The sequence below is a fragment of the Oryzias latipes genome, chromosome 17 (assembly GCF_053564925.1).
Source record: "Oryzias latipes strain Hd-rR chromosome 17, Olatipes_Hd-rR_3.1".
NCBI lineage: Eukaryota > Metazoa > Chordata > Actinopteri > Beloniformes > Adrianichthyidae > Oryzias > Oryzias latipes.
This window is the reverse complement of record NC_136253.1, coordinates 11184583-11205574: the sequence shown is the minus strand read 5'-3', so window position 1 is coordinate 11205574 and position 20992 is coordinate 11184583. Positions and strand designations below refer to the sequence as shown.

At 40.1% G+C, this 20992-nt stretch overlaps 1 protein-coding gene across 1 annotated transcript in view; it reads left to right on the top strand.

Moving 5' to 3' along the window:
• Positions 1 to 20992, top strand: part of myo10 (myosin X) — a 117814-nt gene that overhangs the window by 71136 nt on the left and 25686 nt on the right. The window contains exons 5-19 of the mRNA XM_011486183.3: positions 7499 to 7633; positions 7706 to 7830; positions 9141 to 9154; positions 9240 to 9324; positions 10104 to 10207; positions 10973 to 11102; positions 11303 to 11421; positions 11517 to 11663; positions 11789 to 11889; positions 13206 to 13272; positions 13505 to 13597; positions 14285 to 14353; positions 14435 to 14517; positions 15443 to 15551; positions 17170 to 17250. Of these exons, the coding sequence (XP_011484485.1) occupies positions 7499 to 7633; positions 7706 to 7830; positions 9141 to 9154; positions 9240 to 9324; positions 10104 to 10207; positions 10973 to 11102; positions 11303 to 11421; positions 11517 to 11663; positions 11789 to 11889; positions 13206 to 13272; positions 13505 to 13597; positions 14285 to 14353; positions 14435 to 14517; positions 15443 to 15551; positions 17170 to 17250 (1462 nt within the window). The remainder of the gene's footprint in view (positions 1 to 7498; positions 7634 to 7705; positions 7831 to 9140; positions 9155 to 9239; positions 9325 to 10103; positions 10208 to 10972; positions 11103 to 11302; positions 11422 to 11516; positions 11664 to 11788; positions 11890 to 13205; positions 13273 to 13504; positions 13598 to 14284; positions 14354 to 14434; positions 14518 to 15442; positions 15552 to 17169; positions 17251 to 20992) is intronic.

Genomic DNA, 20992 nt, shown 5'->3' with positions numbered 1-20992 from the left:
AGTAATGATTAATATATAACATATATGAACCCAGACTTAATGGAGACTAAAGTGTTTTTTTCCAGACTGACTTTTTCTTCATTTCCTTTCTGGTCTTCAAATCTGAAATTCACAGAAGAAGAAAAAAGTTCATTCATCAGTTCATTAGCGTTCAATGTTCAAAGGCTGCAGGTAAATTGGTTGGCCCCGAGAGATTTTCACTTCACCAAATCTGGCCCTCTTTGTGTATACTTTGGACACCTCTGCATTAAATCCATCTTTTTCCCCACATCTCCTGGCGGTAAACATGTAAAACAAACCTTACATCTCTGTCTCGAAGGTTTACAGTTTTCCACAGCATAAAGGCTTAAATCCACCTTTACTGGGGATTTCCACACTCAGGTTTGAAGTGGACTGGAGGAATATTTTAAGGTGCAACACCTTTGTGTCGAACACAGAGACCATCGTCTGGAGGAAATGACCAATCTCATCAGAATAAGCAGAACAATCTGAAGTAACATTTTGAAACATTCAAAAAATATACCCCTGGCAATCAGTATCTTTTTTACTGCACGAGAAAGCAAATGTGTGATTATAGTTGCCATGGCAACAGGATAACTATGTTGCCATCGGATCGTCCCCTCACGTCTTCAATCATATCATATTAAAGTTCATCATTCATTCATAAGAATTGCACTTTCTGGGAAATATTTCTTTTTGTTGCAATAATACAACGTCAGATCTACTGATCAATAAATTCTGTGGGGATTTTTTGCAATAAAAAACAGGTTTTAGTTCATTTTTATAATATGGGATTTGATATTTTTATGAATGAATGTTTCACTGTTTTCCGTTTATATCACTAGTTATGTAGAAATTGATTTCATTTACAAAAAAAATAGACAAATGTTGAAAGAAAAAAACATCTTTGAGTAAATAGAATAGAATTTTGAACTTTTAGATGAAAATCAAATGACTCCAGTGTTTATTACCACCATATTCTTTTAAAGACATTGAACGTGTTTCTCTCAGTTTTCAAAGAATGAACAGTTGTAATCAAAAAAGTGTCACCACTCAGACCCCTCAGTCCCTGACCTCCTGACTCTTTGGATGGGTGGGGGTTAAATGCCACCCTCTCCAGTCTTGTTAATTACTCAGGCATGTGGGGTCACTAAAAGCCCGGCAGCAAAACCTTAAAAAAACAAAACCAAGAGTCTTTCCTCCAGGGATTCTGACAGAATCAATTCGGGTCGCCTCTCAGTTTAGCTTTTGAGATGTTAAATGAGGCATATTGTTGTCCAACACCGCAGCCGCTTTTCATCTGTGTTTACAATCAGTTTGGGACTTAAAGTATTGAAGCTATTTTTTAATCTATAAAAAAATGAATTTATTTTCAATTAGTCCTTTCTTTTGTTTGAAATACTTGTAGAGGCATATATTTATTCATCTTTTTCACACCTCTGGGTAATTTAGAGTTGCCAATTCACCTATGAAGCATGTTTTTGGACGGTGGGAGGAAGCAGAAGATCCCGTAGAAAACCCACGCATGCACGGGGAGAACATGCAAACTTCACACAGAAAGGTCCCCCACTGATGTTCTGGTTCGGGTCCCCCAGCCGCGACTTCAACCGGGGACCTTCTTGCTGTGGCGCAAAAGCGCTAACCACTGCACCACCGTGCAGCTTTTTAGAGGCGTATAAAAATGTTTTAGTTTGCAGAGCATAGCAGATCTGAAGCTTTTTGTTACATTTTCCAAAGAAGGTTTGAAGTAAACCTTGATTTTTTTTTTTAAAAAAGCTGCTGTTATAGGAGTACGGCAGACACTGAGGGTCATTTCTGTTGTAGTTGAACCCTCACAAACAGGATCTGTTGCAGATTTTAAACTCCTACACTAATTATCTTTTGATCTGTTTTCAAAATCGTGTCCAGTGATCTTTCAACCACGATGATGCCATTTTTTAGCCTAAATCCTAAACCTTTGTCTTTTTCTAGGACATAGTTTCTGCAGAGCGACGGTAGATCATTAGAAATCCACCTCTGAGCCGTGGGCCGGACCATTGGCACAAAGCAGCCCTATGTAAATGCTCTTCCACTAGCCTCACACGATCAACCTAACAATACTACCTAATACCTAAACAATACCTAACAGAAATGAGCAATATGGTAGCTATCCAGCTGTACAGTTTTGACTCAGATAACAGATCAGATGAGGAAAACAGAGACGCTCATGGATCTATGTGTCTGCAGGTGGATGCATCAGAATGGAGCAGAGCAGGGGGCTGGTGGCCCGCCCAGTGTATTTTCACAAATAAGTGCTTTTTCAAGCAGCATTTTTTCATCTGCTCCTGATTCACAAGAATTTGAAATGCAGTTTTGAGCTTAATTTTCATTTATATATGTCCTCCATCATCAGAAAAATGCCACAAGAGCATGTTAGAAACGCAGTTTGGCTCTTTAAGCCCAAAATCTATGGTTTTATTTAACAGCGGAGGCTTTAGTTTCATGATATCATGGACCGGTTTTCTTGCAAACACCTTCTCGGTGCTTAGTAGTGTGAGGTTGAATTAAGTGTGGAAGGATTTTTCTCCGTTTCTCCTCCATTGTCAGAAGTCCTGCACTTGAGCAGAGAACACAGGCCTCGGCTTCTCTGGGTGAGCTCCAGCACCGCCGAGGTATTTTGTCCAACCCGCTCAGTTACCCGTCTGTGTGTATCGGGATGGGGGGGGTACCTTGGGTGGCAGCAGCATGTAGAGAGCCAGCGATTAGTAGAACGGCTGACTGCTGATTTAGCTCCATCTGAATGTGTGTGTTCTAGTTTGTGCCGGCTGGCCGGCTGCCCGGGGTCTTTTAACTTCAATTTAACAGCCTTTTCAGACGCAGTCTCATCAGAGTCTGAGCTTTTTAAAATGAGCCGCACACACGAAGTGCTCAGTGCTCCCTGTTGGGCAACAAACAGGGCAGATTCACAACCAGAAATTATTCTTTCAAAATAAAACTTTGTTTAAAAGTCAACCTCTTAAACTGACTGAACTTTCATGAAACGTGCCAGGTCTGTAGTAGGGCAAAAGCAATAAAATCCGGTTTTAAAGCGTCAGCTGAAAAAAAAATAAAAATAAAAGGAAAGTGCAGAAAGAAACTAAACCCACCAATATAATCCATAGTAACCCGTCTGCGGAGAAAAAACTGGTTCAAATTTCAAGGATCCGGAGAACTCAATGAGTCCCTTAGTCTGGATCATAAAACGTTTTATTCCCACAGTCATTGTTATGAATGCTTCACTTTTAAAAGTCTTTGTACTGCATAGTTCTCCTAATAAACCCTTTCTGTCCCAGAGCAGCTGAGAAAGAATCAACCTCACCGGCATTTTCCTGTCCAGTGTCCTGGAAGAAAAAGAACGGTGCTCCTACCAGAAGGAGGGGGGGATAGACTTTCAAGTCTTGTAGCAAAATCTGGAGTATTAGAAAATAATCTTTTTTAAAATAGTCTTTTTACCTTTTTACCCTCAAACGGAAGAATATCAAGGTCATAGACGGCACGGTGAGCCCGTACAGTGATATTGTGCATGAGCAGTTTTTCCATGGGCGTGCTGCTAGCAACAGGTGGTAGCAAACACTTAAACCACACACAGGGTAAAGTGAGGGTGAAGTAGGTGAGACACATGCATGTTATACTTTTTTTTTTCAAGCCCTTCCCCCAAATCCTGGGGACTGTCTCTCCTGGGGAGCCCCCAAAATCCTAGGAGCCCGTAAGTGCTATTTACGTGATAAGTGTCCACTCCTTGTGTGCCCCTTTTGCCCATTCTTTGCCCACAGACTGCTCTTATCTAGCCATAAGGGCAGCTGTGACTAAGACCTTACTAATGTCTAGAGTGTGGCGTAAGGCCGTATGACAGCATCACCCGTACATCATTAGTGCGTTCAATTTACATTACGAAACGTTCATGATGCACTTATGCTATGTTCCATTTTCATTGAGTCTAAACTCTAAAGGGAACTGCGAGACACACCTGCGCTCAACTTACAATGCGGTAAGGTTTCTCTACGACCCTCAAAAACACACAGCACACGTACGGGTCAACCCCCCCGGGTCAACAGTAACATAAGAACTGGAGTGAGCACGTCACGTTCCAAATAGGAAGTACCCGCCGGCCCCAAATAGCCGAAATCTTATAAACTTCTATTGAGAAATAAACAGCTGTTACTCAGAATAACCATTCTTGCTTTGATAATTTTTATTGACATCTTCTCGTTAGTCCTAATGTGGACTAGATTAGAGACAGTGGTCGCCATAGAAATGTAGACGGACCAATCACGGCCTACTGACGACATCTGGTTCCAACATGGTGGCGGACATGTCGCGGAAAAATGGCGACTGAATTGACTTCATTTGGGTGGAACCGGAACCTGAATGTGTGGGATATTAGCTTCAATAAAACACATGATCAGGTTTTTCAGAGTAGCTTCAAATCCCGACTTCCAAATAGAAAAAAACAAATGCAGTTGTGTTGTGCAAAGCAACTTGCACATATTTGAACCCATCAATTGGAACTCTGGAAGTGTTTTTTCTAAACACAGATGACCAGGTATTTTACCCCCAACCAAGAGACTGGCAGGCAGCAGCTCTTCCTCTTGAGCTTCAGCCACAGTCTTGTTGAACGCTTGGTTTCATGATGGGAACATTGCACTGAAGTGGTTCCAAACTGAACTGTTCTGATCCAAGCTGATGTGCTGCTTGGCGTTAAAAAAGTTTTCTTTGTGAAACCAAGTGAAGCTCAGATGAAGGTGAGGTCCACGCCGTACTTTGGTACCTACAACTCTGATAGGCTTGTTTCTCTCATCCACCATGTCCACCTACAAACATCTGGGCTGTAGTTTCTTTGTTCAGTCTTAAAATGCTTCATAAATAGAGTTCATCAATAAAGCGGCGCTCCAGAGGGGAAAAAACAGAGTGTCCCAGAGGTTTCCAGTGCTTCCACATACCTGTCAGTCCTGTCATAACATCCGTGCGCTCGCATCTCAAACTGGTTTCTGTCATGTGCGGCTCTGTCCTGCGTCTCCTGCCTTAAGGGAAATCCTCTCCCTGCCACTCAGTCAGTGTGTGAAAGTTCAGCTGGTTTTACAACATCTGATGGTCCGCGCATGAAAAACATCTGAATTTACAAGTTTTGTTCATCTCCAGGACAACCAGACTCTCAGTCCCTCTTTGAGCTGTCAGAGCGGTCAGGGCAACATGCACGCTTGGTTCCAGTTACACACAAGTGACCGTCGCAGCATATGAACTCATTTCTGTCTGCATGCCGCCAGTTTTATAAATGGAAGGCACCAAAAGATCGCACACTCCTGCCAACTGAGTGTTTCTTTTTTCACTAACGTACCCTCAACCACATGATTTTGTAACCCCGATGGGGCCGGCGTGAAGTTCGATTACCTTGGATGGCAGCCACGTGAAAATCACACACTTTATCTGTGCACATGCTCAGAGCATCTGACAGGGGACGGTTTTTAAACCAGCAGCTTTAAAGGGTGGTTCTTATCTCTGACTTTCATGAAAATGAGAAAAGTTTTTGGAAAAGGAAATGTTTACACAAAATATTGAGAGGAAGTGTCACATGTAGAAAGTGCAGTAAGTGATGTGCATCAAAGAGTTTCCTCCAGCTGGTCCAAAACACGTTTCTGAGCTTAATTCTAAAGGTGTGAGTGTGTGTGTGGCTGTGTGTCTCATTGTGTTACCCCGTGACGGACAGGTGACCCGTCCAGGGTGAACCCCGCCTTCGCTCAAACAGGAAAGTGGCAGATTTCAAGGATGGATGGATGGAATTTTGGGTCACAACTTCTATTCTTTTTTAATGTTTTAGTAACTCAGATTGCAAACCTGTTCATCCAGCTGCTGCACTGTGTGTTTGTGTGTGGGGGGGGGGGTGCCAGTGATATCCGTACTCAGGTCATTATGGCGCAATGGACAGGCAAGGGTCGCACTGCATTTGGGTGGGTCTTACTCTATCTCAGGGGTCCCCAAATCCAGGCATTAAGGGCCGTTGTCCTGCTGGTTTTCCAGAAAATCTACTTTATTTGCTGCTAGTTACCTGAATCAGGTGTGTTTAGCCAATAAAGAGCTCCAATGGCAGGTTGGTTGAAAAACATGTAGGACACCGGCCCTCAAGGCCTGGATTTGGGGACCCCTGTGCTTGAACTCAATAGAACCAAAAAAACAAAAAAAACAGTGGGACACTACAGAAGAATAACTTTCATGTTGGGTGTCAGAACCTGTACTTTACCACTCACCGGAGCTGGGCTGGACGGCGCAGAGGAATGGTGTCTGATAGTTTCTCTCATGGTTCTGGAAAGGCTTCCTGTGGAGATTCATTTCAGAGGTTTTGGTTGGAGTGTCGCTGCAAAGGGGTTCTAATTAACACAACTTGTCAGACGCTCACTGTGCTCCTGTGGGATGCCGGGTTCATGCTAAATGTCACTGTGGGTAAAGAGGGAGGGTCCCTGCAGGGCCTTCACTCTGTCCAGCCTAACATTTACGGATGTCCAACTAATTGCAGCTCGGGTTCTTGATCGTCTGCCAACCGGCTGAGACTGCAGCAAAGTTCTGGTCACTGATCAAAGCGATAAAGTCAAAGAGCTGACAGGGCTTTCCCAGGTCCAGAATCCAGGTCAGGTCTTTGTCCGCAACAGCGTGAGATGACAAATGGAAATGTGAGTCCTGACTGAAGGAAGTTCAGTCGATGATGTTTTATACCTTTTTAATGTTCCGGTTCTGGTTAGAGGAAAATATTGAAAGACTCCTGATAGTTCTTCTCTTTGCAGTTCAAGTTTTGATGTTGGTCATTTAATAAAAAAAAGGTCCAAATTTTAGAATATTGTGTTGAAACATGAAAAGTCAGATCAAAAATATAACCAGAGTGACATAAAAAAATCCTTCTAAAGAAACAAAGTAAGACACAAAATATTAATCTAATGTGCCTAAATCTGTAAAGAAACATAGTTGCTTTGCTAAAAATTTTGTTTCTCTTATATTTTACTTTTTATTTTCTTCCCAATTTTTGAAATATGTCTGAATTTAAAGAAACAATTAGAACCTTTGTATTTTTTATATTTTGGTGATTTGTTACCTATTCTTTAGAGATTACTTCATAAAGATTCTTTGAACTACGTATAAATGTTTTTCAATTATTATTCAGACGTTTTATCCATTTTTTTATCGTCTTTCGTAAATATTTTCCCAACAGTTTCTGTCTGATTTTTATTCTTGTGTTTTTCTAAATGTTCTTTTTCTTGTTAGGAAAAGAAAAATGTTTTGATGTTTGCTGTTAAAAGTCAGATGGTTCACTTGTTGGACATTGTTTGAATTTCTTCCTTTGACTCAAACTTGTGCATCTATCCATTCTAAATGTGCAGAGTGCCACCTAGTGGTCGTTGTGGATAGTTTCCACAGCTCATACGCTCAAGTTTTAGAGTTTAAACACAAATATTGTAAATGCATCAACCTGTATCTATTCTTTTTTTCTTCTCAGTGGAGAAAGTGGAGCCGGCAAAACGGAAAGCACCAAGCTGATCTTGAAGTTTCTCTCCGCCATGAGCCAGCACTCCCTAGAGGTCTCCTGCAGAGACAGAGCTTCCCACGTGGAGGAGGCGCTGCTGGAGAGCAGGTGAGTCTTCATCCCACCAGAAGCCGCCTGGTTAGATAACAGAAGAGCTGACGGCCGACCGCTGCCCCACAGCCCCATCATGGAGGCGTTTGGAAACGCCAAAACCATCTACAACAACAACTCCAGCCGCTTCGGGAAGTTCGTCCAGCTGCATTTCAGCCAGAAGGGCAACATCCAGGGTGGCAGGATAGTGGACTGTATCCTTCTGAACCCTGAAACCCCTCCCTGTGAAAGCAGCCTTCGCTTAACGTCTCCCAAAACCTCATTTCTGAGCAGGAATGAAGTGTTCCAAAGAAAATCCAGATTCATACGTTATTTATGGAAGCCTGACAGCAGCGTTTTCAATTGTGCATTCAAATAAACGAATAACAACTAAAATGGAAAACAAAATTTCTATAATAAATATTATATAATATATATTATTTACCTAAAATAAAACATTCTCTTAGTTATAAAATCACTATTATGTAAATCTTACAGAAAGACTGAATAAAAAAATCAAACGAACAAAATAACAAATTATCCTTAATGATTGCAATTTATTATTTGAGCCGGTTTAGCCCGTGCTGGTTTGCGGCGCGTTCCATCTGTGAAAACAGGGTTCAAATCCAGGCTGCTCCCTATCCCCTTATCTGCTTCTGTGCCGGTCCCCAGCCCAGATAAATTGAGAGGGTTGTGTCAGGAAGGGCATCCAGTGTAAAACATTGCCAAGTTAACCATGCGTCATCCTTGAAGAATGAGTCGCTGTGGCAACCCCTGATGGGAAAAAAGCCAAAAGAGAAAGAAGATTGCAATTTAATATTTGCAAAAATCTTTGACCTAAAAATGTAGGTTACTATTTTTTATTTAAAAAGTGTAATATTGTGATATTTATTTAAAGTCCCACTCCGATCATCTTTTAATTTATTGCTAAAGAGTTCCAAGTGGTTTTTTCGTTATGATTATTTTATGATTTTTTTGCCAAAATCCAAAAACCTGTCGGTTTTTAAAACATAGTTCCTGCAGAGCAGCAGGAGATCATTTGAAATTCACCTCTGAGTTGTGGGCGGGACCACAGGCGTGGAGCAACCCCGCTCCCCTTCCTGTTACCCATAACTGAGAGCTCTTCGTTTACAGCTCCTTCCAACTACTTTAATGTATGATAATAAAGAACATATCTTCTCATTTATATTTACATTCAAATCTGTTGAAATGGATTTACAAAATATTATATTTGAATCGTTATTCTGTGCTTCAGTTGGTTCCATCTTTTTGTTGAATTTGATCAGTTGAATTCCTAAAGTAACACTTTAAGTGTTTTGCTTTAATAAAGTAAATTTGGTTTAATTTGGTCACGTTTAATGCTCTACAGCTCATGTTTAGGCCAAATGTTAGCCGTTTCTGTGTGTCGCTGCAGGTAAAGTGCTTGAAATAAATAGGACGAGTGAAAAAAATGACCTTTTTACGGTTTGTTTCTCTCAAATCACCTGTTTGGTTTTTCTCTTGACTCGTTCGTTTTCCACAACAGACCTCTTGGAAAAGGTAAGTGTGTTTTTTTTGTCTCTCAGTTGCAGGCCTTTCCTAGAAAAAAATTAAAAAAACATCTACAAACACGTTTCTTCTGCAGAACCGAGTCGTGCGTCAGAATCCAGAGGAGAGGAACTACCACATCTTCTACGCCATCTTGGCTGGAGCCAACAGCCAGCAGAGAGGTGAAGCGAAAACCACAGACCCCGCCTTTTCCACCTTAAGAGGGAAACTTTCCTTCAGTGAAGCGCAAAACTTTGGCATTGAAGGAAATCATAATATATATGTTTTGTCTAAAAAAATAAAAAATAAAAATATGCATCAAATCACTTCTGTTCCAAAATTACCTTCATTTAGCATCTAAATGTAAGCAAAAAAGTCTGTTTTTTCTATAGCTGGCAATAGATTCAGGTGTCAAGAGGTTAAAGTACATGTAAAAGTACTACGTATATGAAACCTGTGTAGAAAAAATACAGTTTTTTTGAAAGCAGAAAGCACAGTGGAGGAGGGATGATAATTTGGGCATAATATCTTTTTTTTAATCATATCCCAGAATTGTCCACATTCTGATGTAAGTTAATGTGTCCAACACCTATGGAGAGGTTTGAAACATAACAGAGAACGATGGGATGTGATACCATTTTAACTCTAACCTGGGGTAGAAGTTTAACCCCAGGTAATAGTGATATTGTAATAAAAAAGTAATAGAGTTGTTATTGTGATGCATATATGTGGCAATTTTTCATTTTTAAAAACTAAACTGATGAAAAAATTCAATATATTTTAACTGGAGGTTTTAGTGTCAGTTGGGCTAAGCTAGATGTGTATATTATTTTCTTCATTTACTGTATCCGGTTAGTTGATAAGATGTGCATGGATGAATGATGGGGCGTATTACAGATTTTGAGTGTGTGTTGTTGTGTTTGTGTGGTTACTGTATGTGTGCATTTTTGTGTGTTTGCAGAGGCGTTCGGGTTAACCCACCCTGACAATTATCACTACCTGAGACAGTCCAGCTGCCTCAGTGAGAAGACAATCAACGACAAAGGCACTTTTCAGGAGGTTCTGGTAAATGACAAAGACTTGATTTATGTATTTATTTTTTTCTAACTTGTTCTGTCCAACAACTGAACAAACAGATGAGAGCTGAAGGCCTTTTGTGTTGGACAGGTTTTACTATCCCAAAAAGGGGTTATGAATCTTCAGATAGCCAGTGTGTAAATTTGTATGAACCCCTTTCTGTTCTTTATTTTTTTTTAATTATTTTTTATTTATTTATTACAGTTTGTGTTTTAAGTGTATATACATGTTCTTTTTATTAGGGGAGGAAGAGTGGGAAAGTGTCTGTGTGGGGGTGGGGAGGTAGAAGAAAAAGAAATAAAGAGAGAGGGGGAGACAAGTGTCGAGTTGCTTATTTGAATAGGTTATTATTTGAAGCTGTGAAATATTTATGCTAGATCTGCTGGAAAGACAAATTATTACATCCAAAAGTGAAATTCTGACACTAAGATCAGCGGAAGACATTTGTCCATCGACACACTGTGGAGAGATAAAGCAGACGGAGAGCAGTGTAAGTGGAAGATATCTTCCGTAAATGTCAAATACTAAATGGAAACTAGGAACTGCTTTCTTTTCTCTCACTTTTGTTATCACGTTTGGTCCTTTTGAGCAGCAACTCCTCCCCTTCACCTAAAGGTTTACTTTCCATCCAAACCTCAGAGAGCTCTCTGAAGATCAAAACCTGCTCCAAATGAGAAATGACAACATCTGCTTTTGCTGTTTCACCCAAATGAAAGAAAAACAGAGAAAACTGTCGTTTCTCGTGGTTTCCAGAACGCCATGCGCACGATGCAGTTCACCGAGGAGAACATCAGTGACATCCTGCGCCTCCTGGCCGGGATCCTCCACACGGGGAACATGGAGTTCATGACGGCAGGGGGGGCGCAAATCTCCTCCAAGACAGGTTCGAGCGAACTTCTTTTCTTTTGTTTTTGTTCTTGGAGTTTTGCTCTCTGGAAAGTACGGCAAGCCAGAAGTGACAAACCGTGGTTGTAAAATGCTCCTTTAACCTTCCATAGAATAAAACTATAATGTAGACTAGATAAAGCAGAGTATTTAAAGGTGTCTGTGAAGCAGCAGGACTCATGAATTGCGTTCATGCAGCTCTCAGCTGGACGGCAGAACTTCTCGGGTTGAACTCGGATCAGCTCGCCGAGGTCCTGACCCACCGTTCCATGATCCTCCGGGGCGAGGAGATCTCTACACCTCTTACTGTGGAACAGGTTTGCCTTAAGGACTTTGGAAAAATCCTTTTCTTTTTTTTTTTCTTCATTTGGAAAACGCAAATCTCTAAAACTTTGATCTGTCGTGCCGGCAGGCGGTGGACTCCAGAGACTCCATGGCAATGGCACTTTATTCTCAGTGTTTCAACTGGATCATCCACCAGCTCAACAACCGCATCAGGGGCAAAGAAGACTTCAAATCCATCAGCATCCTGGACATTTTTGGGTTTGAGAACTTTGAGGTTCGTTCCAACTAAAGAAAATTACCTGATTTATTCAAAGAAATCACATTTTGTCTTAAATATTTTGCAGGGCGTGAAAATAAGTCAAATATTTGACAGCGGTGGCCATGTTTTCCTTCCCACAGGTCAACCGCTTTGAGCAGTTCAACATCAACTATGCAAACGAGAAGCTGCAGGAATATTTCAACAAGCACATTTTCTCCTTAGAGCAGCTTGAATACAATAAGTACGTATTTTTCTGGTCATTTTTTCTCTCAAAAATCTTTTAAAAAGTCCAGCTGGTTTACAAAATGTAAGTGTTAACAAGACTTTTCCTTTAGTGTGACCTTTTTGTTTATTGGCCTCAAATGTAATTCAGATATATTGCACACATTTCCACCACTGTCCCAATATCAAGTTGTGTCAATTGTTAAATGAAAAATGTCAAGTGTAAATTGACCACAAAACACAACTTTGCTCAACAAAGATTCCCTAGAACTATGTTTATGGCTCTGCGTTGAAGTTATTTGCGTTTTTAGCTCAGTTGCAAAAGAGCTAAAAACACTTTTGTTCAGCTTCGGTCTAAAACAGACAGGTGTAATACATTTTTAAAAAATAATGACTTTAAAGTCCCAAAATTCATTGCTGTTAAATTATGAGAATAAAGTCATATATTTATGACTTTTAAATTCATAGGCCATAGGCATATAACTTTTTTCTCCTAAATTTACAGGTTTTGTATATTTATGGCTTTAAACACATACATTTCGAGACAAAAAATCTAATTATTTATGACAAAAAAAGTCACACATGTACAATAAAAATAGTCATACATTTACAAGAAAAAGCACCAAAGTCGTCTCTTTATCGGAGTTGTACTCTAAGATGAAAGTTGTGGAGCGTTTTGTGAAGCTTTATTTCTGGATAGGTTTCAAAAACTCAACCTTTTAGTGACTTAGAATCAAATCATTATGGTAAGTGGAGCCGGCTTTCCGGGGTTCGGTGTCGGTAAAGCGGAGTTTCATATGTGAAATAAAGGCTCTGAGACACTTTGCTACTTTATTCTCCTTTTCATTCATATACCAAGAAGTCCGTTTGTCTCATTACGTCATGTAACTCTCATGCGCACAAGAAAACGCCAAAGGGGAATGAAAATAGTGTTACATTCATCCCCTCCTCCATGAAACGCCTTGTTTTAACACAAAACAACAAACCCAGACAGCAAGGCCAAGTGCTGCCATTTGGCTCAAAACTGCACAGCTGGATAGCTCTGAGGTTTTGGGTTTTACTATTCTAATGTTAGCTAGGGGAGGGAATGTACACAAAGGGATTCTGGGATATCTACGTAGGGTTACTTCTACGCCATAACCCAGAGGTGAATTTCTAATGAGCTCCTGCTGCTCTGCAGAAAATATGTCTTTTAAAAAATGACCCAAGCTTTTTGTTTTTTGATAAAAACTGCATCATCATGATTAAAAGACCACTTTTGATCACTCATCTTGCTCTTGACATGTAATTTTAAATCCATTAAACCTGAAAAACCTTGAATGTTTTTCCATGCAGGGAGGGCCTGGTCTGGGTGGACATTAACTGGATGGACAATGGAGAGTGTCTGGATTTGATAGAGAAGGTAGGAACCTGTTTTGTTTATGACTTTAGTATTTAAACCAAAGAAGAAAAAAATGTCGCAGATAAATTTAAAATAAAGTTCAGTCTGCAGTTCCCCATAGACGTGTTAAATATCCATTTGTTACTTTAAAAATTTGAAGAAGAAGAAAAAAAAACGCTAGTTATACCGAGCAATGATTGTAGTTTTGTTCAAAATCCAAAGTTTTATTTTGATGGTTTTGATGTTTCTGCAGAAACTGGGTTTGCTGGCGCTGCTGAACGAGGAGAGCCACTTCCCCAAAGCAACGGATGACACTTTACTGGAGAAACTCCACAGCCAGCACTCAGTAGGTCTAAGCCTCTATGACAGAGTTACAGCTGGCTTAAGGATCATATAAATACTTCATACTATTATTTTATTTCCTAAGTGTTACTTAAACTATTTTAAGTCAGGACACTTTCTAGGTTTTCAGCTCTACAAAAATTTCACCCTTTATTAAGCAATTTTTGCAATTGATGTTGCATTTTCTGTTTAATTATTTTGGCTTTTTAATGTATATTTTTACGTAGCATTGCTCTTTCTTTGGTTTATATTTAACTAATCTAGTATGGTGTTTCCCATTTTTCTAATACATGTTAGTTTTTGCCGTTTTAAAGTTTAATTAGCTTCTTTTTGATCTGCCTCACATTTATTACAGGTTTTTATCCTAAGCTGCGTCAGCAATGATTTCAGCAAAAAACTAAACTTTCGGCCTCGTCACTTTTCTTTGCCAAAATGGTTTTAAGTTGTGTTTTTTTATTCCAAAAAATTGAATTCTTTAGTTATTCATCTTCAAATTAAAGCTGGTAATTGAGGAAGTTGTCCATTGGGTCATAAACTTACAGTTGAGCCACAAAAGACTTTAGTAATTTTCTGTAAAACACAATTGTGTTTACTCTTTGGCTTTTTTGATCTGTTGCTAACACGGTTATAAAATGAACAGTTTCCATGTTTAATGTGAAATTTCTCACATTTCTTTGATTTGATTCTGCAGAAAAACCCGTTTTATGTGAAACCTCGCGTCGCCGTGCACTACTTTGGAGTCAAGCACTATGCAGGGGAGGTATGGAGGCTTCAGACGGCCGCTTCGCCTCAGCCGGCCTGTGTGCCCGGGTGTGTGACGCCCCCTTGCTGCTGTTTGCAGGTGGTGTACGATGTGAGGGGGATGCTGGAGAAGAACAGAGATACTTTCAGAGATGACATCCTGAACATGCTGAGGGAGAGCAGGTGGGCTCAGCGGAGGTTTTCAGATCAAATAGTGGGAGGAGTGGGGAGCCTTTTGGAGAAACCTCCAATGCAGAGGTTTCTCCTGTGACATCAGAGCTCAGGAAGAACTCTTTCTTCTTTACAACATGTTTGTACAGCGGTCCTTAGTTCGTCATAGGACTAAAGATAACCAGCAGCAGACAAAATCCACAAAGAGGTTTCTTCTTTTTACATCTGTCTCATAATTAGGATTATGCTGTTTTAAGCCAAAACCAAAATCGTGAGCCGTTCCTGCAGATTGGCAGTAGTTTGCTCCTGCTGGCGTGGAGAAAGCCTGCCCTGGCTTCCCATCATCCCTTTGTTTACACTCTCTTCTGCTGACTTACAGCCCTTCACCCCTCTAAACTAACATTACCAACAATTTTTTTTCTGCTCCCAATTCAAAACGATTTCAACAAAAAAAAGCTTGAGCTTAATTTTCTCAATACTTCCTCCATCATTTGAGAAATGCTAATGTTAAAAACACCAAAAACTCAACTTTTGGTGAGTCTTTAAGGCTGTACAACTTCTCACTACATACGTGATACACTTTTTTCAGACAGATATGGACCTTTTGACATTGTTTTCTTTTGTTTAAACTCTCAGAATTGAATCCTTTATAGAAAAATGAGACTAGTATTGCAGAAGGAAAACAAAGTTCTGCTCACGATCAAAGATTCCTGCTGAGTTGGCAAATTGAAAGCTTTCTGTACAGGAGACACAGCACGGATAAAGAACAAAATCCTACAAATTTGCACACACAAAAATCTAGACGAACACTGTATTCAAATTTTGACTAAATATAGCTCTGAAAAAACAAAGATGTAGAGAACTGAAAAACAGGCTTAACTTTTTTGGGGCTTTTTTTTGCTGCAAATTCTCTTTCTAATGGCTCTGTGCTTATCAGGTTGGACTTTGTCTACGATCTGTTTGAGCATGTTCTGAGCCGCAACAAGCAGGACACGCTGAAGAGCAGCTCCAAGCGCCGACGGCCCACCGTCAGCTCCCAGTTCAAGGTAAAATGTCCGAAAAAGCTGCATGCGCACCACAAAACCGCCATCTGCAAAAGAGGTGACAGCGGTTCACCACGTGTCGATTAAGTAAAAAGATAACAAGGACGTCAATATGCGAAACTGTTTTTTCTTGCATTTTTGATGACAGACAGGGGAAAGCCTTTATGTGAAGGAATTTTAAAAAAAGTGGAGTTTTATTTTTGAATTTTCTTTTTCCCACATTCCCAGTAAGCATTTTGTGTTAGCATTAGCATTTGTTAGCCTTTATTCGATTTTTGTATTTTATTTTGAAAATAAATCATCTTCGTCACGAAGCTTTTAAGATGAAAGGCACACTTATTTTATTAATCATTTAGTATTTATCATTTAACAGATTTGCCACTGGTTTAGTATGTACAGGCAGGTTTTTGTTCTGCTAAAAAATTTTTGCTTTTTCTGTCTTTGTAGCATATTTTTGGTAAAACAACATTCATGTTTTAATGTAAATTTGATCTATGGTTCTTTGTTTTTAGATGGTAGACTTTCTTGAGATATCTTTTTCTTTGTTTTTGTGGATCTGATCCATCTGAAAATTAGGGCTAAGAGCTTGAAACTCTTTTCTTAGAACTTCTTGAATCTTTGAATCTTGAACTGTTTTATAAAATAAAAGTGCAGCTGAAGTTTTGGACTTTAACGACAGCTGTGTCTAAATTCCCTCCTAACTCCATAAACCCTAAAAGACTATAAAGCCCTGAGTTTTAACTCAATTCTGACACCATCCTCACTACTTTAGTAAAAAAATAAAATAAAAAATATCAACACCAACTATGACGTCACAAATTTCCCAAAGTAAAAACCTAAAATGTATAAACATTTATGAAGATTATTATGAATCTATTGATGTAAACTTAGATGGTTTTTTAGAAAAACTGTATCAGCTTCATTTTCAAATGACAATTGTTCAAACGCAATGCATTGTGGTATGTTTTTGTCTAGTGAGCATCGATGCACACTGGTTTTTCACAGAGACTTCTGGGAAATTTCCAAGGCATTGGATTTTTGAATTGTAGATTCTGATTGGCCAAAAAGAAATGGTGAATGAACTATATAGTTTATATAGGGCACTATGTAGTCAAGAAAGTGGACATCAGTGCTCACTAGATTGGCAAATACAGACCACAATTCATTGCATTTGAACAATTTTTAATGTGAAAATGTATTTTTTTTTATAAACCACCCATGTTTTAATCTTTACAACAATGTAGATTCATAAATATTTTTTGTAAAACGCTTGTGTTTATTAAGTTTTTACTTCGGGAAATCTGCGATGTCACATTTGCCACTTAAAAAAATAAAAAGTAATAAAAAAGTAGTGAGCATGGTGTCCAAGTTGCTTTTTCAAAATCCAAGGCATTAAATAGTCCTGCACTATAATGTTTGTTGGTAGTTAGTGAATTAAGACATGACCTCAGTCTTCTGTAGCCGTTTTGTCGGCCATTTTTCTGCTGTTTATGTAGAGTATCAGCACTGATCAGATCCAGTTTTTGTGGTTTCAGAATGAAGCCTTTTGGCTTTTACTGCCAAAAATACGGTGTTATTTCTATGTTTTCACTGTGCTTTGGCGTGCTTGTCTCCTTTTCAGGTCTCTTTGCACTCCCTGATGGCCACGCTGAGCACATCCAACCCGTACTTCATCCGATGCATCAAACCCAACACACACAAGGTGCGTAACGCCCCGACATGCATGGCCCTGCACGCCGGCCTGCCTTCGGCAAATATTAGCCAGCTGTGATGCAGGAGCACAGAAAATGTCAGTCCCAGGAAAGATTAAAAGCGTCTGGCCCTGCCTCTGACCTTTAACCCCAGGTCACATGGCAACAGACAGGAATCTAAGGGAATGTAAATGATGCAGAAGAGAGAGATTTTCTATTTTCAATCACTCAGTTCTTCTTTTAAGAGTTTGTTCAACTTTGGATTTGTTTTAAGAAAATGTTTTTTATTTTATTTAGGATGCTACAAATCAGGGCTGCCTAAGGGTGGAGCGATTAGCACTCGCACCTCACAGAGAGACGTGGTCCTGCTTAGACCTTTCTGTGTGGAATTAGCATGTTCTTCTAGTGCACATGTGTGCTTTCTCATGCTTATAGGTTAATTGATGGCCCTAAATTGTCCCTGGGTGTGAATGTGAGTGTGTGTGGTTGTGTGACCTTCAATGCACTGGCGACTTGTTCAGGGTGAACCCCGCCTTCACCTGACAGAAGCCAGGATAGATTTCAGTGATGCTGAACTGGAATGGCGTGTTTGGAAAATGAATGGATTCAACAGATCAATGGCTGGGATTATAAAACAACGTGGTTACATAATAGACCTGCGACTGCTGATCTGTTCAGGGTAAACCCCGCCTTCGCCTGACAGTAGCTGGTATAGGCTCCAGCAACCATGTTAAAAATGAATGGAGGCATTCTATAAATGAAGAAAACAACCCCAGATGAACATTTCAGAATATATTGAAATGATGATTCATACATAATATTATGTTCCTGTTAGCCCTGACTGTGAACGTTTCTTTTCTTGTTAAAGCATCAATCTCTGTATCAAAAATCCTCTTCGCTTTCATGCAGATCATTTTCTTGGAGATATAATAATACATGTTCAAACTAGTTCTTCTAAAACATCGCTCACTTTCTTTGCACTTCCACCAGGAAAGCTGGTTTGCTTGTTTCTCCTTTTTCTTCTCAGAGTCATCCATCTGTCATTCAGCCATTCTCTGAAACGTTTGGGACCCACCCAAAAATGTCGTGCAGATTCCTCACCAGAATGTTCTTTGACGTGTGCCACCGCATGAAGTTTAGACACTAAATCAAATGAGTGTTTCTTGGCCATCGCTATTTTGGCTCACAACACAAAAAACTCTGCTCTGACCCCCGGCATCTGCACGACCCAGTGAAGATGGGTGGATCTTAAAGGAGCCCAGCCACTATTAGAGACCTGCTGCTTACTGTAACAAGCACCTCTTAGACCTGAAGTCAATAGGGGCACAATTGGAAGATGAATGGTATGCAAAGCTAAAGATGACTTCTCACACGGGTCTTAAACGGTTTAAAAACTCTCACCATACATAGATATAGATGGAGCTTTTGGATCGAGGGGAAGGGGGGGTATTTTGGAGGGGGTTTTGTGACGGAGTCTGAGCGACAGTGGAAGATGTGTGACGCAGATGAACTGCAGCTGTGCCGTCAGTGAGAGCAGGCCGGACTCTGCCCCGGGGTTTCTGGACTCACACACAGGGTCTTTCTGTTCGTCGCATTCAGGGGGGGAAATGTCGGTGCTTCCTGTTTCAGCAGTGCACGATAAAAGATAGATACATTTTCATTACTTTTTTTTCTTTTTTCGTCTTTTCTTATAAAAAATACTCATTCTGAATTTTCACTCTCCTCAGGAGACAGTTCAAACTTCAAGATTTAGGGATTTAAACACAGAGAAACTTGGTTTTGTGTTTTGAAACTCATCTTGAGTAATTCCCGTGGCCTGCATTCGCCAAAGTTCTTGACTTTTTACCTCAAAACAACCAACATTTATTTAAAGAATGTTACGGTACTCTAGTCTTTTTCTTCTTTAACTGGAATAAATATCACAGGTCCACAGCTTTTTAAAACATGTCAGAGACAATATCTGCAGAGAATTCTGGGAAATGTCCAGGGCTCTCGATTTGGGAATTGTAGATTCAGACAGCACTACAAAATGGCGAACGCACTATATTGTGCACTATGTAGGGGTTAGGGTGGGAATTTGGACATAGCCACTCTCTTTGACCGATGTAGCTGTTGGTCACTTTAGCTAGGACTTTAACATACTGAACCATAGAATTTCATCACAAACACACACGTGGGTGTTTCAGGGTTCTTTAGGAGGACCAGCTGGACCCTCTGCTGCTCTTTAGAAGACAGAACGAGGCCGTCTGGTCCCCTGCCTCCATTCAGATTGAATGTAAACTCGGCTGGATGATGACTTTTGAGTGGAGCTTAATGCAGTGCAGGATGAGGGTGTCAGTGGCTCCCTGGGGAGAGGCTGGGGTCAGGGCGACACGGCACGTGGCTTTAAGAGTCCCCCAGAGACATCTCTGTCATCTGCCCGTGTAAACCAGAGCTACCATGAAGGGACAGCATGACAGCGTAATTAACCCTTTTAGGAAGGATTCAAACAGTTGTTTCAAATGACGAGACAGTTAAAGAAAAGGATGTGTTGTGTTTATTATATCCTTTTGTTAACCGACAGTTAAATGTTTCATTTAAAAGAGTAAAGTACTGATTATTTCAGCTGAATTATTGTTGGGTCAAAGGTGCTGCCTGGTAGAGTGGGACACATGTATGGGGGCGGGGCCTCAACGTTGTGCTTTAGCCTGGAGGGTCATGGGTACTCTGCAGATGGCATGTGCATTGTCTGTGGAAATATCAATATATTGGCAGGATGCGTAATAGCAAAACTGTCTGCGATGAGGAATGAGGACGTTTTTGTGTTTTTGTTTATCTGCAAATGCGACATGAGTTCACACAGACATCAAAAGGCTTTTCGGAAAATTGCTCTTGATGAGTCAACCAACATTTTTTTTTTCAAGTGGATGCATGAATTTGTCCAAACAAATACTTGCTTAGTTTATTCTTACAGCACAGCAGTTTTTTTTATTTTTATAAATGAACTGCAAATGGGTTTATTGAGCCTGCAAACTGTAAATACAGAAAAAGATAGTTAGATGCAGACTTAGGCAGGTAAATGCTTAAAAAGTAGGTAAGTGCAGAGAAACATATAGAGGGGAAAAATCGTATTCAGTCATCCATGTATTCTGCAGGTTCTCCCACTTAAAAAGATTAGAGAGGCCTGTAATTTGTATCATATGTATACCTCAACTATAAGAGACAAAATAAATCCTTAAAATCACATTATTTGTAAAATTATGGTGGAAAATAAATGTTTGGTCACCTGCAAACAAGCAATATTTCTGGCTCTCACAGACCTGTAACTTCTTCTGTAAGAGGATCCTCTGTCCTTCACTCCTCATCTGTATTAATGGCACCTGTTTGAACTGGTTATCTATATAAAAGACACCTGTCCACAACCTCAAACAGTGACACTCCATACTCCACTATGGTCAAGACCAAAGAGCTGTCTAAGGACACCAGAAAAAAAGTGTTGACCTGCACCAGGCTGGGAACACTGAATCTGCAATAGGCAAGCAGCTTGGTGTGAAGAAATCAACTGTGGGAGCAAATATTAGGAAATGGAAGACATGCAAGACCACTGATACAAGACCAAGATCTCACCCCATGTGGTCAAAATGTTCACAAGAATGGTGGGCAAAAATCCCAGAACCACACGGGGCACCTGGTGAATGACCTGCAGAGAGCTGGGACCAAAGGAACAAAGGCTACCATCAGTAACACACTACGCCGCCATGGACTCAAATCCTG